The sequence below is a fragment of the Gymnoscopelus microlampas genome, assembly GCF_963454915.1.
Source record: "Gymnoscopelus microlampas genome assembly, chromosome: 13".
NCBI classification, from domain to species: Eukaryota; Metazoa; Chordata; class Actinopteri; order Myctophiformes; family Myctophidae; genus Gymnoscopelus; species Gymnoscopelus microlampas.
Window position 1 is genome coordinate 8473161 of NC_139950.1, and position 18753 is coordinate 8491913.

General features: G+C 41.3%; 1 protein-coding gene across 1 annotated transcript in view; it reads right to left on the bottom strand.

Annotated features, from left to right (window-relative positions):
* Positions 1-18540, bottom strand: part of LOC311058907 (myoferlin-like) — a gene marked incomplete at its 5' end in the record, with an annotated part of 235365 nt that extends 216825 nt beyond the window's left edge. The window contains one exon of the mRNA XM_084076435.1: positions 18453-18540. Coding sequence (XP_083932561.1) covers positions 18453-18540 — 88 coding nt within the window. The remainder of the gene's footprint in view (positions 1-18452) is intronic.
* Positions 18541-18753: the final 213 nt, after the last annotated feature.

Genomic DNA, 18753 nt, shown 5'->3' on the forward strand with positions numbered 1-18753 from the left:
CTTGCAAAAATGTAAACACTATTGGGTATCAATCACACACTTCAATAAAAATTGAAAACACAATGTTCAGGGTGTGATGTTCTATATATCCCATCATCTAATAGTAATCACATCTGTATAGTAATCAATAGTAAGTCACAGATTATTTTTGGGGGAATTGAATCCCATTTATTGATGACAACTAATGGGGAAATACAGTACAAAATAAAACATGTCAAAAATTCTTGTATTCTTGTAAAGAGGTACTGTATATTGTGCAAGGTCACACGACTGCAATCATGGGGTTTGTGCGGGGGCCTGTGCGGGGGCCTGTGCGGGGGCCTGTGCATCACGTCGTCGGGCGGGGTCAGGCCACAGGACCTCGTGTGCATTCTAAACTGGCCTATATAGGTGTTGTCACATCAGTGGCAGGTGTCTTCAATTTTGAGTCACCGCAATGACACCTGTGCCTTCGTTGTGTTCAACTTTTGATGACTGAGTCTACCATTTTGCATCATGTGAGCAAAATGAGTTCAGTGAATGAGAATGTGTTCATATTGTTGTGCAACGTGTGTTTTAGCAAGTGCGAAAGTGTTTAGACTAAGTGCAAATGTGTTTAGAGTTCTGCAACATGTGTTTGTGAGATTGAGGTGAAATGTGTTTATAGTTAAGCCAACTGGGGGCCTGATTTATTAAATGTGTTTAGGCAACTGGTCATTGTGCTCAGAGATCTAGAAATTGTGCTTTAGCAATCGAGAAAAACTGTATACAAAAATTGTGAAAATCGATTGCAGCCCTAGTCACTGTTGAGGTCTGTCAGGGCTTCATGCACCACTCGAGGCGTTTCTTCCAACGCTGCTTGGACAGGGAAAACATTGCCTATGATGTGGATGAGGCCCTCTGGCCAGACATGAACCGGAGGCATGATGCCTAAATCACGTAGAGAAATAAAAAAAAATGTGGCTGCATATTTGTGTTTTGTTTTATGTTTGACTATGAAAAAAGTAGGCCTACACTGAGTCATTTTACAAAAGGAGAAATGGCTCATTCTCCAGAGTCATTGTCATTCATATGGTGTGTTCCATTTATATGATTGTGTTTTCAACACCTGCAGTGTGCTGTAAATGCTTGGTAGTGTGCAACACATGCTTAGTTGTGTGTACTGTAATGAATGATATGTGTGTGTCATTTGAAAATATGGCGAGTGTGTACCAAATGAAAACACGAGTTCCATTTTTGTGAACAGTTAAGAGATTTGATGGCAAAGAGTCATCTTGCAAAGGGAGTGTAGGGTTTAGCATTTTGTGTGTGAGGTTTTCAGTTTTGTGTGTGCAGTTTTGAGAAAGCCGTTATGGTTTTGAGAAACGTGTGTTAACAATTGTGAAAAACTGTAATATAGCGTATTTTATACTTTAAAAAAAAGCAGATATACAAGCTCATAGCGCGGCTATGAGCTTGTAGATCTGCTATTTTTGAAAAATCTCTGTCTCAAAATATTTTTCAGATGGGGGGTCCGCAGACCCCAGCCAAATACATATCATTTTGGGGGTCCTCCTCGACATGAAAAAGTTTGAGAACCACTGATCTGACACACGATGTCTCACCTTTAAACACAACTGCAGCAATAGGATCAGGCTCTCCAAGCCTCTTCTTGGGGATGCCCTGGGCAGACTCCACCACCACACGCAGCATAGTCACTGCGTTTTGAGAGAGAGAGAGAGAGAGAGAGAGAGAGAGAGAGAGAGAGAGAGAGAGAGAGAGAGAGAGAGAGAGATGAGTGGATACCAGATGACAGCCCAACAAACTGATGTCACCTTTGAATAGTAGACTGAGCCACACGACCACATCATATCTCTTGAGCAGTACCACCACTGTGTGTTCATTATAAGAACAACAATCGGATGAAGCCGTTTGCTTCGACAAATCTACAGATAAAACACAGCACTGCAATACTCTGTTACAAGTAAAAGTCCGGAATTAGAAATTGACTTGAGTAAAAGTACAAAAGTATTGGTATCAAATGTACTTGACCCATACTGCCCTGCCAAGGCAGAGTGCAGTAACTACGAAAACAATAATCACTGAAAAATGGGTTTAAAAGTGATTCAACTGGTCAGCCAAATGAGATATCGGCATATACGTGATATTACACTAATTGTACATCTGTTCTTGAGGTAATTGTTTATCCCCCAACATCACAAAGGCTAATTTGACCTTTGGGATACCCAAATAAGTCGGTGCGTCCAAAAATGTAGTTACTGCTCTTTGGCTTGGCAGGGCAGCATAGCTGACATGTTATACATTCAAATCTATGCAAACACTTTTAAAAATATTATTTTGGATTAGGGTTAGGGTTTCATCTTTCAATATATCTCGTTTTCAATTATAAAAATGTTAAAATTCACTCATTACATTTCCTATAATGAAGACAATGGTTAATGATGTTATCTAGCTATAATAGACTAATATTAGAACACACTTAAAACAATTATAATAATAATACTTGTGTTTTTTAACTTTAAAAAATGTTAATATTATTCAAAATAGTGACATCTGTGGTGTTAAGGGTAAAATTGACCTGTATAGTCGTATACCATAGAAGGTAAAAAGTAATTTATTTCTAATCTACAAAGTAGTAACTAAAGTTTTCAAATAATTGTAGTGGAGTAAAAGTACAATATTTGCCTCTGAGATGTAGTGGATTGAGTGGCCCTGTCTTTCCCTAAGAGGACTGACCGTGGGTAGCTACTGGGACATAAGTCAGGGGCTTGATCAACCCCGGCTGGGTCATGGGCGAGGGTGCATGTTGCAAGACCCGAAACACCCGATGACCCCAGGCTACAACACTGATGATACGTCCCAGTTGCATCCATGTGATGTTTTTCTTTATAGTTATTCTATTTATAGTGGCTCATAGGAATAGACTATATGACAACCAGGAATAGTTTGGTGACCATTGGAGAGACGGTTGACAGCTGGAATGTAGACGGCATCCGGGAGTAGTATGGGTTAGCGCCCCAGCCTGTGTCTTCCGTGAGGAAGAAGCCCAACAAATCCACGGTGAGGCCTTTTAAGGAGGGCCATTCAAGCAAGCCGCTAGTGGACCCTGCAGTACCACCACGGCCTAAGAAACCATCACGCCAGAATGAAATGTTTGGAACGGTGGAGTCTAGTGTAGCGCTCAGGTCCTGGACCTGGTGAGACGAAGGAGGCCATCCACAGATCCTAGTCCCTCCATTTGCCAGAGCCTCTCCTCTCCCCCAGCCAGAGTAGTTCCGGAGAAGTGGATTGAGTGGCCCTGTCTTTCCCTAAGAGGACTGACGGTGGGTAGCTACTGGGACGTAAGTCGGGGGCTTGATCAACCCCAGCTGGGTCACCTGGGCGAGGCTGTATGTTGTGAGACCTGAAACACCCGTCGACCCCAGGCTACAACACTGATGATACGTGACGACAATAAGTTAAACTAGTAGATCTAAACCTAAATGAAATGTTTCCATTTAGAGTCAATCAACTTTAAACAGCACTGACCTGAGACAGATGGAGCTGCTCCTTTGTATTGTGTATAGCACTGAGTGACGACTGAGTGTACCTGCTGTGGAATGTAAAACATGTTATACTAACTATTATGTATTAATCTACCAATCCTATATAAAAAGTAAAGGCTCTATAGGACCAAACATTTGACAACAACTTAATTAACATCTTCAAAGCATTATGAACTTAACTGAAATACATTTATTAGACAAAGTCTAAGTCTCTTGAAGATCATCTAGCATGTACAGTAGGCTACCACATGCAAAGTTAGCATCACAATAAAAACAGAAAACTCCAACCCTGTCATGATAATTGTCGAGGGAATCGGACCCTGGGCCAACTAGGCCCAAAATTCCCCACTTGAACCAAGGCTTGCTATCACCTATCCAGCTACAGGAATTTTACTTTACTACTACTACTTATATAGAATGGATAAACTCTGCCTCAGAGTTCAACTGAGAGGACCTATTCTCAGAATTACAAGTGGCTTCCGACAGTGAATGCACTGCTCAGAATTAGCCATAAAATCTAGATTTAGATGCATTGACACTCTTGAGACAAGTACTACTTATCTCGAGTCCATTTTACCAACTGTTGTTGAACACATCTATTGTCAGCTCTGCTTAGTATCTACATGAACTGTGACAGGCCTAGTTCCACTCACTCTGTTTTATCACCAGATAGCCTTTGGGAAAAACGCCTCTCATGAGTGGCGCTCTATATATACTGCTTTTATGAGGATTTAAAGTAAGTGAGGGCCACTCGGTGAGGTGGCCTTTGTGCTAAGCCACCTTTCTCAGTAATCATTAACAGAGATTGATATCTTCACTAGGAAAATATCTTGAGAATGAAACCTAGCCCAGGACAGGGCCTGTTCCTCGCCTGTATCTATTAGAGAGAAAACTCTCTAGATACCAGGCAGGCTTCTATTCATGCAGCAATCGTATAGACCAGCTTACCACAAAATATCAGGAAAAAGGACAAAAACAGGATGTTTTTCTCAGCTAATGAGGCAGTAGGGAGGCAGGAGTCGCACAAAAATGTAATTCAATAAAAAAGAATTTATTAAGAAGTGAGTTACATAGATAGAGGATACAGTTTATGCAGAGTCTTGCAGTAACAGAAAATCAGAAGCTAAAGTCAAAGTCTCTAGTCTCAAAAAATCATCCCAGCGCAGGGCCACAGGGGGTGAGGTGCGTATGTGTGGGGACTGGACTGGCTTCTCCCCTGTTGAAGGAAGAGGGTTATATGGAGGTGTCCAGTTAAGCCACTGGTCACCTCCACGCAGCACGGGCCTTCTTCTTCTCCCTTTTTTTCTTGTTGCGAGATGAGGATGTGGAAGGCGTCCTGGGTAAAAATAACACATTGATATTTGTAAGAATTAGGAATACATTGCAATTAAAAGTGTGGAGCATCAAGGCCTTAAAATGTACAGTCTCTGGTACTACAATGTTTGGCCTAAAAATGTATATGATAATTACATCATCGATTTGCAAAGGAATGCCTCGTGCTCAAGATCTTAAAGGAGAAGTTCACCCAAATAATTACTTATTTCTATCAATTACACACCACATGAGCATTGAATTCATGGAGTTTTTAGTTTTTCCTAAGCCAATAATTTGATTACGGTGGAAAGATGCTAATGTATCCGGTAGGAGACTCAAGGTAGACTCTTTGAGTTTCCTATCGGAAATACACGCGACCATCAAATTATTGGCTCAGGAATGCGTAAAAAACAAACAAATCTCCATGAATTCAAGGCTTCATGGGGTGTGTAATTGATAGAAAATAAGTCATTTTTTGGGTGAACTATTCCTTTAATAGAAAATTAATTTAAATGACAATTACTTACAGATCATGTAGAAGACATTTCTGATGTGCCTCAAGACCTTTGTAGAAAATGCATTTAGATATTCTGGAGTTCAGGAGTGTATAGAGTTCCCTCATCATCTCCTGAGTTGACATTATTGTAGCCCTCTTGGGTGATGGCCTCCTCTTTAAGGAGCAGATCCAGGATGGGACTGACCATGGTCACACGCTGGATCAGCTCAGACCGGTGTTGGTCAACAAAGTGACTCGCTGAAGATAAGTGGAATGAGCATTTGATTGTTGGTGAAACTTTCTATGATTTAACCACTTACAGTTTTTCACAATTGTTAACACACGTTTCTCTAAACAATAACGGCTTTCTCAAAACTGCACACCCAAAACTGCAAACCTCACACACAACATGCTAAACCCTACTCTCCCTTTGCAAAATGACGCTTTGCCATCAAATCTTTTAACTGTTCACAAAATGGACCTCGTGTTTTCATTTGGTACACACAGCCATATTTTCAAATGACACACACATACCATTCATTGAGTACACACACCTAAGCATGTGCTGCACACTACCAAACATTTACAGCACACTGCAGGGCAAAATTGAAAACACAATCATATAAATGGAACACATTTTAGTTAAACTGCATTCACAATCGAATTTGACCAATTGTGCAAGACATGATTACAAACAAGTCACTTTAAAAGTAGTCGTAATCACAATGCTCTCAAGGGGTGAACCATGAGTGATTCAACTTTCTCTCTGTTATTACCAGTGGTGGAAAGTAACTGAGTACATTTACTTAAGTACAGTACTTAAGTACAATTTTGAGGTATTTGTACTTTACTTGAGTATTTCCAATTTCCAATACTTTTACTTCTACTCCACTACATCTCAGAGGCAAATATTGTACTTTTACTCCACTACAATTATTTGAAAACTTTAGTTACTAGTTACTGTAATAAATTATTACATTATAAAAACATACATTAACCACTTTAGCCCTATTTTATACATAGGCCATTTGAAAATAGCCGATCTACAAGCTCACAACGCGTCGCGATGCTACGCGTAGATCTGCTATTTTCAAACATTTTAGTACTCTTACTTTTGGTACTTTAACTACATTTTGATACTTTTGTACTTTTACTGAAGTGAATATTGAATTACGGACTTTCACTTGTAACGGAGTACTTCTACATTGCAGTATTAATACTTTTACTTGAGTAAAACATTCGAGTACTTTTTCCACCACTGGTTATTACCTGTATTATCATGACTTAACACCTACACTGTCATCACAGTCAGTATGGAGGAGACACATACCTAATGTTTGTGTGTGTGTGTGTGTGTGTGTGTGTGTGTGTGTGTGTGTGTGTGTGTGCGTGCGTGCGTGCGTGTGCGCGTGCGTGTGCGTGTGCGTGTGCGTGTGCGTGTGTGTGTGCGTGTGTGCGTGTGCGTGTGATAGAGGGGGGGACATCATTTATTTTTGGTCACACTTACTTGTCTTTTCTGAAGGTTTCATAATCTTTCACAATCACATCTATGAATGAGGAAGAATCCAATGGAAAACCTTTCCAGTCAAATTCCAGAACCTACAGTCACAAGAAAAGAAAAACAGAAGTTGTTGATTTTTGAATAAAACAGCATCTTCTCGAATAACTGCTAACAAAACCCATTAAAACCGAGAAAGCATCTGTGTCATTTTACAGTTTTTCACAATTGTTAACACACGTTTCTCAAAACAATAACGGCTTTCTCAAAACTGCACACCAAAACTGCAAATCTCACACACAACATGCTAAACCCTACTCTCCCTTTGCAAAATGACACTTTGCCATCAAATCTTTTAACTGTTCACAAAATGGAACTCGTGTTTTCCTTTGGTACACACAGCCATATTTTCAAATGACACACACAACATGCTAAACCCTACTCTCCCTTTGCAAAATGACACTTTGCCATCAAATCTTTTAACTGTTCACAAAATGGAACTCGTGTTTTCATTTGGTACACACAGCCATATTTTCAAATGACACACACATACCATTCATTGAGTACACACAACTAAGCATGTGCTGCACACTACCAAACATTTACAGCACACTGCAGGGCAAAATTGAAAACACAATCATATAAATGGAACACACCATATGAATGACAATGACTCTGGAGGATGAGACATTTCTCCTTTTGTAAAATGACTCAGTGTAGGCCTACTTTTTTCATAGTCAAACATAAAACAAAACATGCAGCCAAAAAAGTTTTATTTCTCTACATGATTTAGGCATCATGCCTCCGGTTCATGTCTGGCCAGAGGGCCTCATCCACATCATAGGCAATGTTCTCCCTGTCCAAGCAGCGTTGGAAGAAACGCCTCGAGTGGCGCATGAAGCCCTGACAGGCCTCAACAGTGACTAGGGCTGCAATCGATTTTCACGATTTTTGTATAATGACATTTTTCGATTTTGAATTGGAAAAAAACATGTTTCAATCGAGAATCGTTTGTTTTGAAAAAATCTGAAAAGAATCGGAATCGAATCGAATTGTGAGATAGCAGAAGATTCACAGCCCTAACAGTGACGTCGCCACAAGCCTCCTCCATGGCCTGGAGCAGTGGGACCCGGCTCTGTGGGTTCCGTTCATATACCTTCCATCTCCAAGCTCAAAAGAACTCCTCAATGGGATTCAGGAAATTAGAATAAGGTCGAAGGTACAGAAATACCTGGGGTGGTCCTGGAACCACTCACGCACTGGAGCAGCCCGGTGGTGCAAATTGCTCACCAGACCTGAATGTTTAGAGATTTGACTATTTGTATGTTGCAGATTGATGCTTTGAGATTTTATGTGAGAAGTGTGTGCAACAACTGAACATTGTGTAGTGTTTGGACAACAAGGTGTGTTGTAGATTGATGCTTTGAGATTTTATGTGAGAAGTGTGTGCAACAACTGAACATTGTGTGTAGTGTTTGGACAACAAGGTGATAATGTAATTGACATCAGAGTGTAAAGAAGGAAAGTCAGAGTCTAATGCAGATAAGGGAGTGTGAAGTAGTGCCAAATTGAGTGGAGCGATTAGTACATGACGTTAAGGTTGTGAAAATTGTGCCGAATTTTTGCTTTTTGTGTGTTAACAATTGTGAAAAACTGTAAATGTTAGCGTCGGCTATTAAAAAATAGCCAACGCTAAATGGAATTTTGCTTACAAAAAATATTAATCTTTCAGTCTTAATGGGGTCTTAATGGAGGAATCCATAATATATGTTAGAATTCAGACAGTGTCTATTATTTCTATGACTAGTTCAGTTTATATGTGTGAAATGAACAAATGTCTCCCAGGACACAAGATAGGAGAAGACTCTTTTGTATGATGTATTTATAAATAAATACATTCTGACATAGCCTACTAGCCTATGCCTACTGTAGCCAGAAAGATAGCAGTGGAAAATAAAGTTATTAAATAGTCTCAGTCCCTGGCTGAGGAAAGGACCCCCAGGGGTCCTTGAGGGAGTTCCAGGGGGTCCCCAGCTAAATGAAGGATATAGGAACCAATGGACCCTTATGGGTCTGTAACTCTGAGTGTCCAAATGGAACCAAATGGACCCGTTACACTCTCAGAGTTAAATTAACATTGATTTTATCATATAAATTGGGGTCCCAGAGATAGAAATGCCATTAAATGGGGTCTGTAGCCTAATGCATGTCAAACTGGGGGTCCTTGAAATTAAAATGGTTGAAAATCACTGCTAGGGCTGTACAAATCTTCTCTTATGGGGGTCCCTGGCATATCTTTTCAAATGGGGGTCCGTGGGCCAATAAGTATAAGTGTCAAGTTGGGGGTCCTTGACATGAAAAAGTTTGAGAACCATTATTTTACACTTTGGCCATTCAAAAATAGCAGATATATACAAGCTCATTGCGCAGCACCGAGTGCCCACATATGAGCTTGTAGATCTGCTATTTAAAAAAAAATCTAGAGTAGACATAGCTGTAGTATACAACCGTCGTAGACCTATTTGTTGACGTTTACAACGTCAGAATCATACGTCTACGAGGGTTGTATACTACAGCTAGAGTAGACACACCGATGTCTCACCTTTAAACACAACTGCAGCAATAGGATCAGGCTCTCCAAGCCTCTTCTTGGGGATGCCCTGGGCAGACTCCACCACCACACGCAGCATAGTCACTGCGTTTTGGTCAGATTCTTAGAATCGCACCATAATCCTCCAAAGAAAAACAACTGCGCTGCAGGAGGCATGAAGCCATGTGTGAACAAGATGATATGAGAGAGAGAGATAGAGAGAGAGAGAGAGAGAGAGAGAGAGAGAGAGAGAGAGAGAGAGAGAGAGAGAGAGAGAGAGAGAGAGAGAGAGAGAGAGAGAGAGAGAGAGAGACACTGAGCCACGACCACATCATATCTCTTGAACAATATCGCCACCGTGTGTTTATTATAAGAATCTTGCTTCGACAAATCTACAGATATAAAACAAACACTCAGTGGTGGAAAAAGTACTCACATTATTGTCTCTTAAGTAAAAGTATCAATACTATTTTTTTGCAATAATAATCAAGATCTACAGAGTAGCAAATAACTCACGTTTTCAAGTAATTTCAGTGGAGTAAAAGTACAATATTTGCGTCTGAGACGTAGTGGAGTAAAAGTAAAAGTATTGAAAATTGGAAATACTCCACGTATAGAAATACCTCAAAATTGTATAGTACTTGAGAGTAAATGTACTTAGTTACTCCACACCACTGAAAACACTACCGTTTAAAACTATGTACTAGGCTATAGTATTTTAATCCGTTTCTTAGGTCATGATCAGCAGAATTCAATAACACATAAACGTCAGTTTATGTACATTTTGATACCAATACTTTTGTACTTTTACTCAAGTACATTTTAAATTCCGTACTTTTACTTAACAGAGTACTTCTACGATACTTGTACTTAAGTAAAACATTTTAGTACCTACTTTTTCCACCACTGGTTTGTTAAATTTAAATAATACATTAATTCATGCAGAACACGCATTTGTTTTGACTCTATCGTCTGTTCAGTCCGCTCTTCTAAGTTTGCAGCCAATTGAATGACGTTTTTTTCCCCCACAAAAAAAGGCGAAAAATGTTTTGCTCATGTTAAATTTGCATCATTGTTCAAATAGCATAGGCTGCAGATACTTAGTTTATTTCCAACTCATTAGACCCAGGGTAGGAGCCACGAAGCCCACCGCACTCTATCCGGAGGCCACGCCCATTGTACACAAACACGCACCCAAGGCCGTCTTTGAGTGACAGCGCGGCGCCTTTGGTGACGTGGCGTGACGTGCACATTTTTTTTTGCATGGTGTGACGTCACACCATGCAAAAAAACGTGACGTCTCGTTGATGGAGCTCACAGTTACCATGGTATCCACTTGTTTTTTGTTGATTGAGTTGGTCTTTAAAAGGTAGGTGACAGACCACCAGAACTCATTGTGAAGTCAGCTGTACGTTAGAGTGGTCTTATACTATCCTTAACTACAAGTGAGCTACAAGTGAACAGAATGTTCAAATCAAAGTCCTACAAGTTGGAGAACAGCACAGATCATTCATTCGCAGAGCATGGCATCTTTACAGACACCACTGCCCATGGGTCCAGTGAGGAGGAGGGCAGAACGACAACAGCAGGAGAAACAGCCCCCCGGTCCCTGAAGGTGAAGAAACGTGTCTCAGTCCCCCGGTTCCTGAGAGGGGTGAAGCGTTTCTTCAAAGCTGAGAACAACAACAGCAGCAGCAGCAGCAGCAGCAGCAGCAGCAGCACAGACACTGCTGCTTCTTCTGGATCCAGCAAGGAGAAGGGAACAGGAGGAGAAACAGCCCTTCAGTTCCTGAAGAAGCGTTTCTTTGGAAAATTAAAGAGTGAAACTGCAGGGACCTTCACTTCAGAAGATGATTCAAACATCATCAGCACTCCACCCCCATCACCACCTCAGGCCCAGCTTGAACCTGCTCCCCCTCAACAAGCCAAGGAGGATGGACCTGCTCCACCTCAACAAGCCCAGGAGGATGGACCTGCTCTGCCTCAACAAGCCCAGGAGGATGGACCTGCTCCCCCTCAACAAGCCCAGGAGGATGGACCTGCTCCACCCCAACAAGCACAGGAGGATGGACCTGCTCCACCCCAACAAGCCCAGGAGGATGGACCTGCTCCACCTCAACAAGCCCAGGAGGATGGACCTGCTCCACCTCAACAAGCCCAGGAGGATGGACCTGCTCCACCTCAACAAGCCCAGGAGGATGGACCTGCTCAACCTCAACAAGCCCAGGAGGATGGACCTGCTCCACCTCCATCACCACCTCAGGCTAAACTTGAACCTGGTCCTGAGGATGAACTTGCTCCACCTCTAGTGGGCAGCAGCTCCACACCAAAATCGCAACCCCGTACGCCCATTCCACCACTCCTCCCACCCCCCACTGTATTACTTATCGGTGACTCAATCATCAAGGACATCAAATCTGCTAACACAATTACACGCTGTTTTCCTGGTGCAACCACGGTTAAACTCATGGAAAAAATCCCCGAAGTTCTGGCTTCTCTCCCCTCCTCCGTCAAAACGATAATCCTTCACATGGGTACAAACGACCGTTACTTGGAACAATCCAGAATCCATTTCACGCATCTCCTTCACCTCCTCAGCAGCAGCGGAAAGTCTATTTACATCTCTGGTCCACTGCCCAAGCTGTGTCGCGGTCGAGGAGATGTCCGTCTTAGCCGCCTGCTGGCCCTGCACCACTGGCTCCAATTTGCCTGCTTCTCACACAACATCTACTATATCCACAACTTTTACCTATTTTGGGACCGTCCATCGTTTTATGCTGCAGATGGCCTCCATCCGAGCATACTAGGCTCCCAAATGCTCGCCATCAATCTACATCGCTCCATAGTTACACGGTCAAAAGGGACTGCACATGATGGTAATTAAATTAACGCTACTCCTCCCCAGGCTAGGCCAACAATGAATAAAAAAGAGAAATAGGCTAAATAAAATAAAATAAAATAAAATAAAATAAAATAAAACAAAACAAAACAAAACAAAACAAAACAAAACAAAACAAAACAAAACAAAACAAAACAAAACAAAACTAGAAAATGTGCTCCTCGGAGCACAGGTCACCAGTACTGTTCCTGATTAATCCTGTCTTACCTATTTATATTACATATTGTCACGTGTAACTTGACCAATGTTAGCTTGGCTGAGACGGACACACACACGGAGGGTAAAACTCCTGGCGGAGACAAAAAAACACAACCCATTCATATTTAGAAACAACAGTGGTCATCACAGTGATGGAAGCTCACTTCAAAAATATAAAAGATTTTTTGAAGTGCGTGGTGCTATTTATAGGTTTTTATTTCATCATGCGTCTCGCTAGCCAATCAAAGCATTGGTGACAACATATTGTCATGTGTCACATGAAGCTTGACCAATGTTAGCTTGGCTGAGACGGACACACACACGGACGGACGGAGACGAAAACATACTCTCCACCATACTGGCGGAGACAATAAAACTAGAAAATGTGCTCCTCGGAGCACAGGTCTCCGCTAGGAGGTGGTAAAAGGTGATCGAGGTGGTAAAAGAAAGTACTGTTCCTGTTTAGTTCTGTCTTACCTACTTATATTACATATTGTGATGTCACGTGAAGCTTGACCAATGTTAGGTGTTCACACACGGACGGACGGAGGGTAAAACATACTCTCCACCATGCCTTCGGCCTGGCGGAGACAATAAAATAAAATAAAATAGAATAAAATATACTTTAGAAATCCAACCGTGGTGAGATGTGGAAGCAGGGACGGATTAACCGGGCCGATCATCTTTTAAGGCCCCCCTCCCTGATGGAGAAGACAGCAAACATAGCAGAAGAGATGAAGAAGGTGTCAGGTTGTATAGCGAGGTTCACACTCCTGTTTTGTGCTCCAGTCATTTCTGTGAGTGTCATCTGAATAGTGACACACACACACCTCAGCTGTGCTGAACTGAAAGTGACTGGAGTTTAATTTTTTCCCTTAAAGCCCTTGAATATATATGACTTACATTTCATATCACACACACCATTGAGTAAGAGCTCCTGTAACCTTTACCATCAAAAAAATTATACATTTAAAAATCGATTTTTGGAAATTGTGAATTGATTTTGAATTGTTGATAATAAGAATTGCGATTTTTACATAACTTGCGAATAGATGGAACCAATATTATAGACCGAATATATTGAAACAATATTATAGAATGAGAATACAAGTGTGAATGTAATATTTTATCTTGGCGTTCAGGCTCTGCTACATTTTTCTCCCTGCTCAGCACAATTAAGACAACCATCATTAACCTTTAAGAGCAGGGAGATAGATGTATAATAACAACCCCCCATGGGGAGACCAATAGCAGAGCCTACTGGTGGTGCTGGGGTGGTGGTGGGAGCAAACGCCACATGACAACAAACCAGAAGACAAGCGGATGGAACGTCTGATGAAAGTGAGTTTAAATACCCGCCCAATTGGACAGCTGATTGCCACGTCAGAGTATGACGTATGGATCTTGCATGACGCTGTAAACAGCCACATAGAATGAATGAGCATGCATTGATTTTTTCCAACACCCCTTGGAGCATTGTGGGTTCTGGGGACCCCCAGGGGTCCTTCAGGGGGTCCCCAGCTAAGCATCAAAATCGTTTTAAACACTTTAACCTTATATGCATCGGGTATCTGACCGTATATATAACCGTATATCTGCTATTTTCAAACAATCTTGAATGAAGTTTCAAAATGTTGAATATTTTTTAAACATATTAACAACACAAATCAAGTCCTTGGCACAAACTATTCTCCGATGGGGGCCTGCGGCCGAAATACATATTACTTTGGGGTCCTTGACATGAAAAAGTTTGAGAGCATTACACATTAGAGCAGGGTCTTTAACGTTTTTCAGGCCAAGGACCCCTTAGCTGAGAGAGAGATGAAGCAGGGACCCCCACTACTGTTTGCATTCATTTTAAATGTGTGTTTTCTGACATTTAACGACTTAAACCCTCAATACTTTGTAAACTTGACCTTTGGCTCGGTACTTGGTCTGCTCTTTTTTCCCTGTACACCAAACCTCTTTGCAGAACATAGCCAACAAGCTCACTAGATCAGCTATTTTCGGCTAATGTTCCCCCAGAATAGGGATGTGAGGATTCATTTAATGTAAAAATTTAAAAATGTCCTTATCACACAAAGATTTGGCGGCCAGTCTGCAGTATCTCTGAGGACCGCCTAGGGATCCCGGACCCCCTGCATTAGAGCATTAAGACAATACAAAGCACATTAGGAAGCTCATTATAAAAGAACATCCTGTACTGTAGAGTGATGTTTTAGTCAGTGCAATGTCACTGGTGTACACTTTATTCCATCGGTGGGTGGAAGCAACGCAAAACTTGTTTTTGTGTGTATTTTTATAACATCAAACTCTATTTTTAATTACTTCCTGTAAACGGAAACATACTGTGTGATGTATGTACAAAGATCAAGGGTTCCCAAACTTTATATTTGAACTGGGGCCCCCCCAAAATAATCATATTTGAACTGGGCCCCCCCCGAAAACAATCATATTTGAAATGGGGACCCCCCACCCTGACAAGCATTTTTAGTTTTATTCGATTCCACAGATAAATATTGTGAAACTAGCTGATCTTCCAGCATGGGGGTCATGCTTATGATCCCGCATGGGGTTCATGCTTATGTTCCCTCATGCAGCCCTATGTTCCCCTATTAGACCCTATGTTCCCTTAGCTTTATGTTCCCTCAACCCAATTCAGGATCACATATAGCCCTTTGATTGATTGATATCTTTATTGATCAAGAAATAAAACATATGTCACATGTAACATACATCTGACCCCCACCATAATCAAAAGGATGACGCAAAAAAAGCTTACAGCTTGTTTCCATTGCAGTCCCTTCCATAATGTGTTGGTGAGGTCACCTGTTGGGGTCCTCTGAAAGGGGGTGCAATGGTGCGCCTCGCCAGTCCGGATATTACGTTTGTGATGTCGACCCACCATTCACTGTACGCATTAGGCAATTTTAATATAGGATAGGCCACGTCCGATTTTATTTAATTTCGTTGGCTATCCCTTGGCCTTATGACAAGGGTTAGCCTAAAAATGTGTAGAATAAATAAAAAGTTTCAACATTTTTGTCAACTTTGCGTTAGCGCCTGCGAAACATTTATTGGCAAGGCGCCAGACACGTGTCTTTTGTAAACAAACCAGCGTGTGATTCCAAATGCAAAAAAAATAAAGATAACTGATGGTGGGGGAATTATGTGAAATCATTACGCGGTGGATACAGGCATGACATTTGGAACACATGTAAACTGTAAACATAGCAACATAATTTGGTGCAAATGTATGCGCATGTCTGTGTGTAGGGGACACAGAAACTGTCAGAACCTTGCCTATAAAACATCCGGGACAACACTCCATACATCCTAGACTTCCAAACTGGAACAAACTCCCCTTTGCAGTTAGAACTACAGACTCACTCCCAATTTTCGGTCATAATCTGAAGACACCTCAGACTCCACTTTAGCCTCTAGCACTAGCCTTGACGACCATGCAGTCTTATGCAAAGGTTAAAATGTAATTTCCTATAGTTTGTATATTTTCACGGTACAGATCATTAATTGTTTGATATTATAATGTTTAGACTGATGCTAGGTCTTGGTTGACCTATGATCCTATTATTGAGGCACTACACTGTCTCTATGCATTTGATGTACGTGTTTACCTTTGCTTATTGTAAATCACTCTGGATTTAGAGCAACTGCTAAATGCCTAAATTGTAAATCGTTAAATTTTAGGTCTGTTTTGCAAACCATACAGTATGATACTGCACAGGCTTATGAAACATATGTTTTCACTTTATGGGAGAAAACTGAAGACAGAAGATAAAAAAGAGAAGTATGACTAAGTTACAGAAGTGGTAAATCTGATCGCCAACTTCATGTCTGGAAACAAAAGTCAGCCTCCACTGGAAGTCTCTAGCGAGACTTCCGGTGGGACGCATTCAAGACATTCACGTTGCATAGTGTTCTGTCACTATGAACGTCAGATGTAAAAAAAACAAATAAAAAAAAAAGCTATCAAAATATTGCCGTGGTCCAAAATTCCTCTTTACTTACAGCGGCCCTCATATTTGTGATTAAAGAAATAATAATAATGATAAGTAGTGAAAGCTCATCTGTCAATCAAATAAATACAATACAATAAATACAAATTAAAGGGCCCCAGCATGACAATCTATAGGGCAAGACCCCTACGGTCTGTTTTACAAACCAGTATTGTACTGCACATGGCTTATGAAACTATCTCATATTTTGACACTACTTGCCTTTTTTTACGTTATGGGAGGAAACTGATTACAAAAAGATAAAATAAGAGAGAAGTGGTCAATTTCATCATCAAATTTATGTTGAAATTTGTGGACAGTAGATCCTATCTCACACTAGATATACTAAATAGTGCTAAATAGCAGTAAAAGTGGTTCTCTTGTGTGTGTGTGTGTGTGTGTGTGTGTGCGTGTGCGTGTGCGTGTGCGTGTGCGTGTGCGTGTGCGCGTGCGCGTGTCCACTATGCAGAAACAAGAAGATACGTAGAAGGAGGCATGGTTGGTACAGTATCAATAGTGCAGCAAATATTCAGATGGATTGAAAAACGTATATATTTGTGACAACACTAAAACTGCAGACTAGAAACAAATGTATGTTTTCCACTGAAACAATAATACATTCATATTCTTTTTATTATTATTATTGTATGATAAATGGACTGCATTTAAAGGTTTGTTTGTGTCCGTCTGGCCATTCAAATGTGCATGCAGTGTAACCTGTGTAGCATGCAATGTAACATGTAACCTGTGTAGCATGCAGTGTAACCTGGGGGTTACGGGACATCAGAATAATGGGCTGTCTAAATAATGACATGGCACCGTCATCGTAAATGATCGGGTTGTCACACACACACCACACTCCAACAGGATTAAATCACTATCCAAAACTTAACTCTACATACTGAGTTGGTAACACAAAAGTCTGCATATAGTTTGTCTGCGCACATCGCGGTGTATGGATTAGTACGTGTGGATTTTTTGTGCAAAAATCTGTCTATAACCTTTTGAGACAAAGTTGTTGAAGCTAATCATCTGGGGACCTCCCCTAAGATCATTTGGGGACCCTTGACCCCCAGTTTGGCAACCACTGACATAGGTAAGACCTTTATGAATATAAATTGTCAGGGTGCGAGTGCAGAGGACCCAAAAGCAGTACGACACAAGGCAGGAATCAAAGTTCTGGAGGTTTATTAACCAAACTGAGACAAGCCATAAAATGGGGAAGGCAAAACAAGTACTCAAAATACAGAATGGCTTGTGGCCAAAACACAGTACAGAACACACTATTCAATGACGACCTGACAAGGAGCAGAACAAACAGGGGAGTATATATAGACACAGGGTTAGCTGGACACAGGTGAACACAACACAAGACAAATCAGCACAGGGATTGGCTGGGGCACAACAGGACACAGGTGGAGAACATAACTAATACAAACTGGTGAGACAAAACAGGAAGCGATAACAAGGCAGACAGGAAACAATACTACAAAATAAGAGCAGCCATCATCATGGCAAAAGGCAACAGAGTAAGAACAAATCTAATATACCATTAGAACAAGCACAAAGCAGAACATACAATATGCAGAATACAGAACATGCAGTATGCACTTTAGGCCTAACCGGCCTAAAGTGTCCACGACCCTAAAGGGCATTCAAGGTCCAAATAATAAAGTCGGCCTAACCGGCCTAAAGTGTCCATGACCATATACGGGCATTCAAGGTCTAAATAATAGAGTCAAAGTCCACGGCCCGAGGAGCGGACCGTGACATAAATAAATCTTGATTCCATTCACCTGTTTTTCAGATGGGGGGTCCGCAGACCACAAAATAGACCGCCAAATACATATCATTTTGGGGGTCCTCCTCGACATGAAAAAGTTTGAGAACCACTGATCTAGACACACGATGTCTCACCTTTAAACACAACTGCAGCAATTGGATCAGGGTCTCCAAGCCTCTTCTTGGGGATGCCCTGGGCAGACTCCACCACCACACGCAGCATAGTCACTACGTTTTGGTTTTGAGAGAGAGAGAGAGAGAGAGAGAGAGAGAGAGAGAGAGAGAGAGAGTGTGAGAGAGAGAGAGATGAGTGGATACCAGATGACAGCCCAACAAACTGATGTCACCTTTGAATAGTAGACTGAGCCACACGACCACATCATATCTCTTGAGCAGTACCACCACCGTGTTCATTATAAGAACAACAATCGGATGA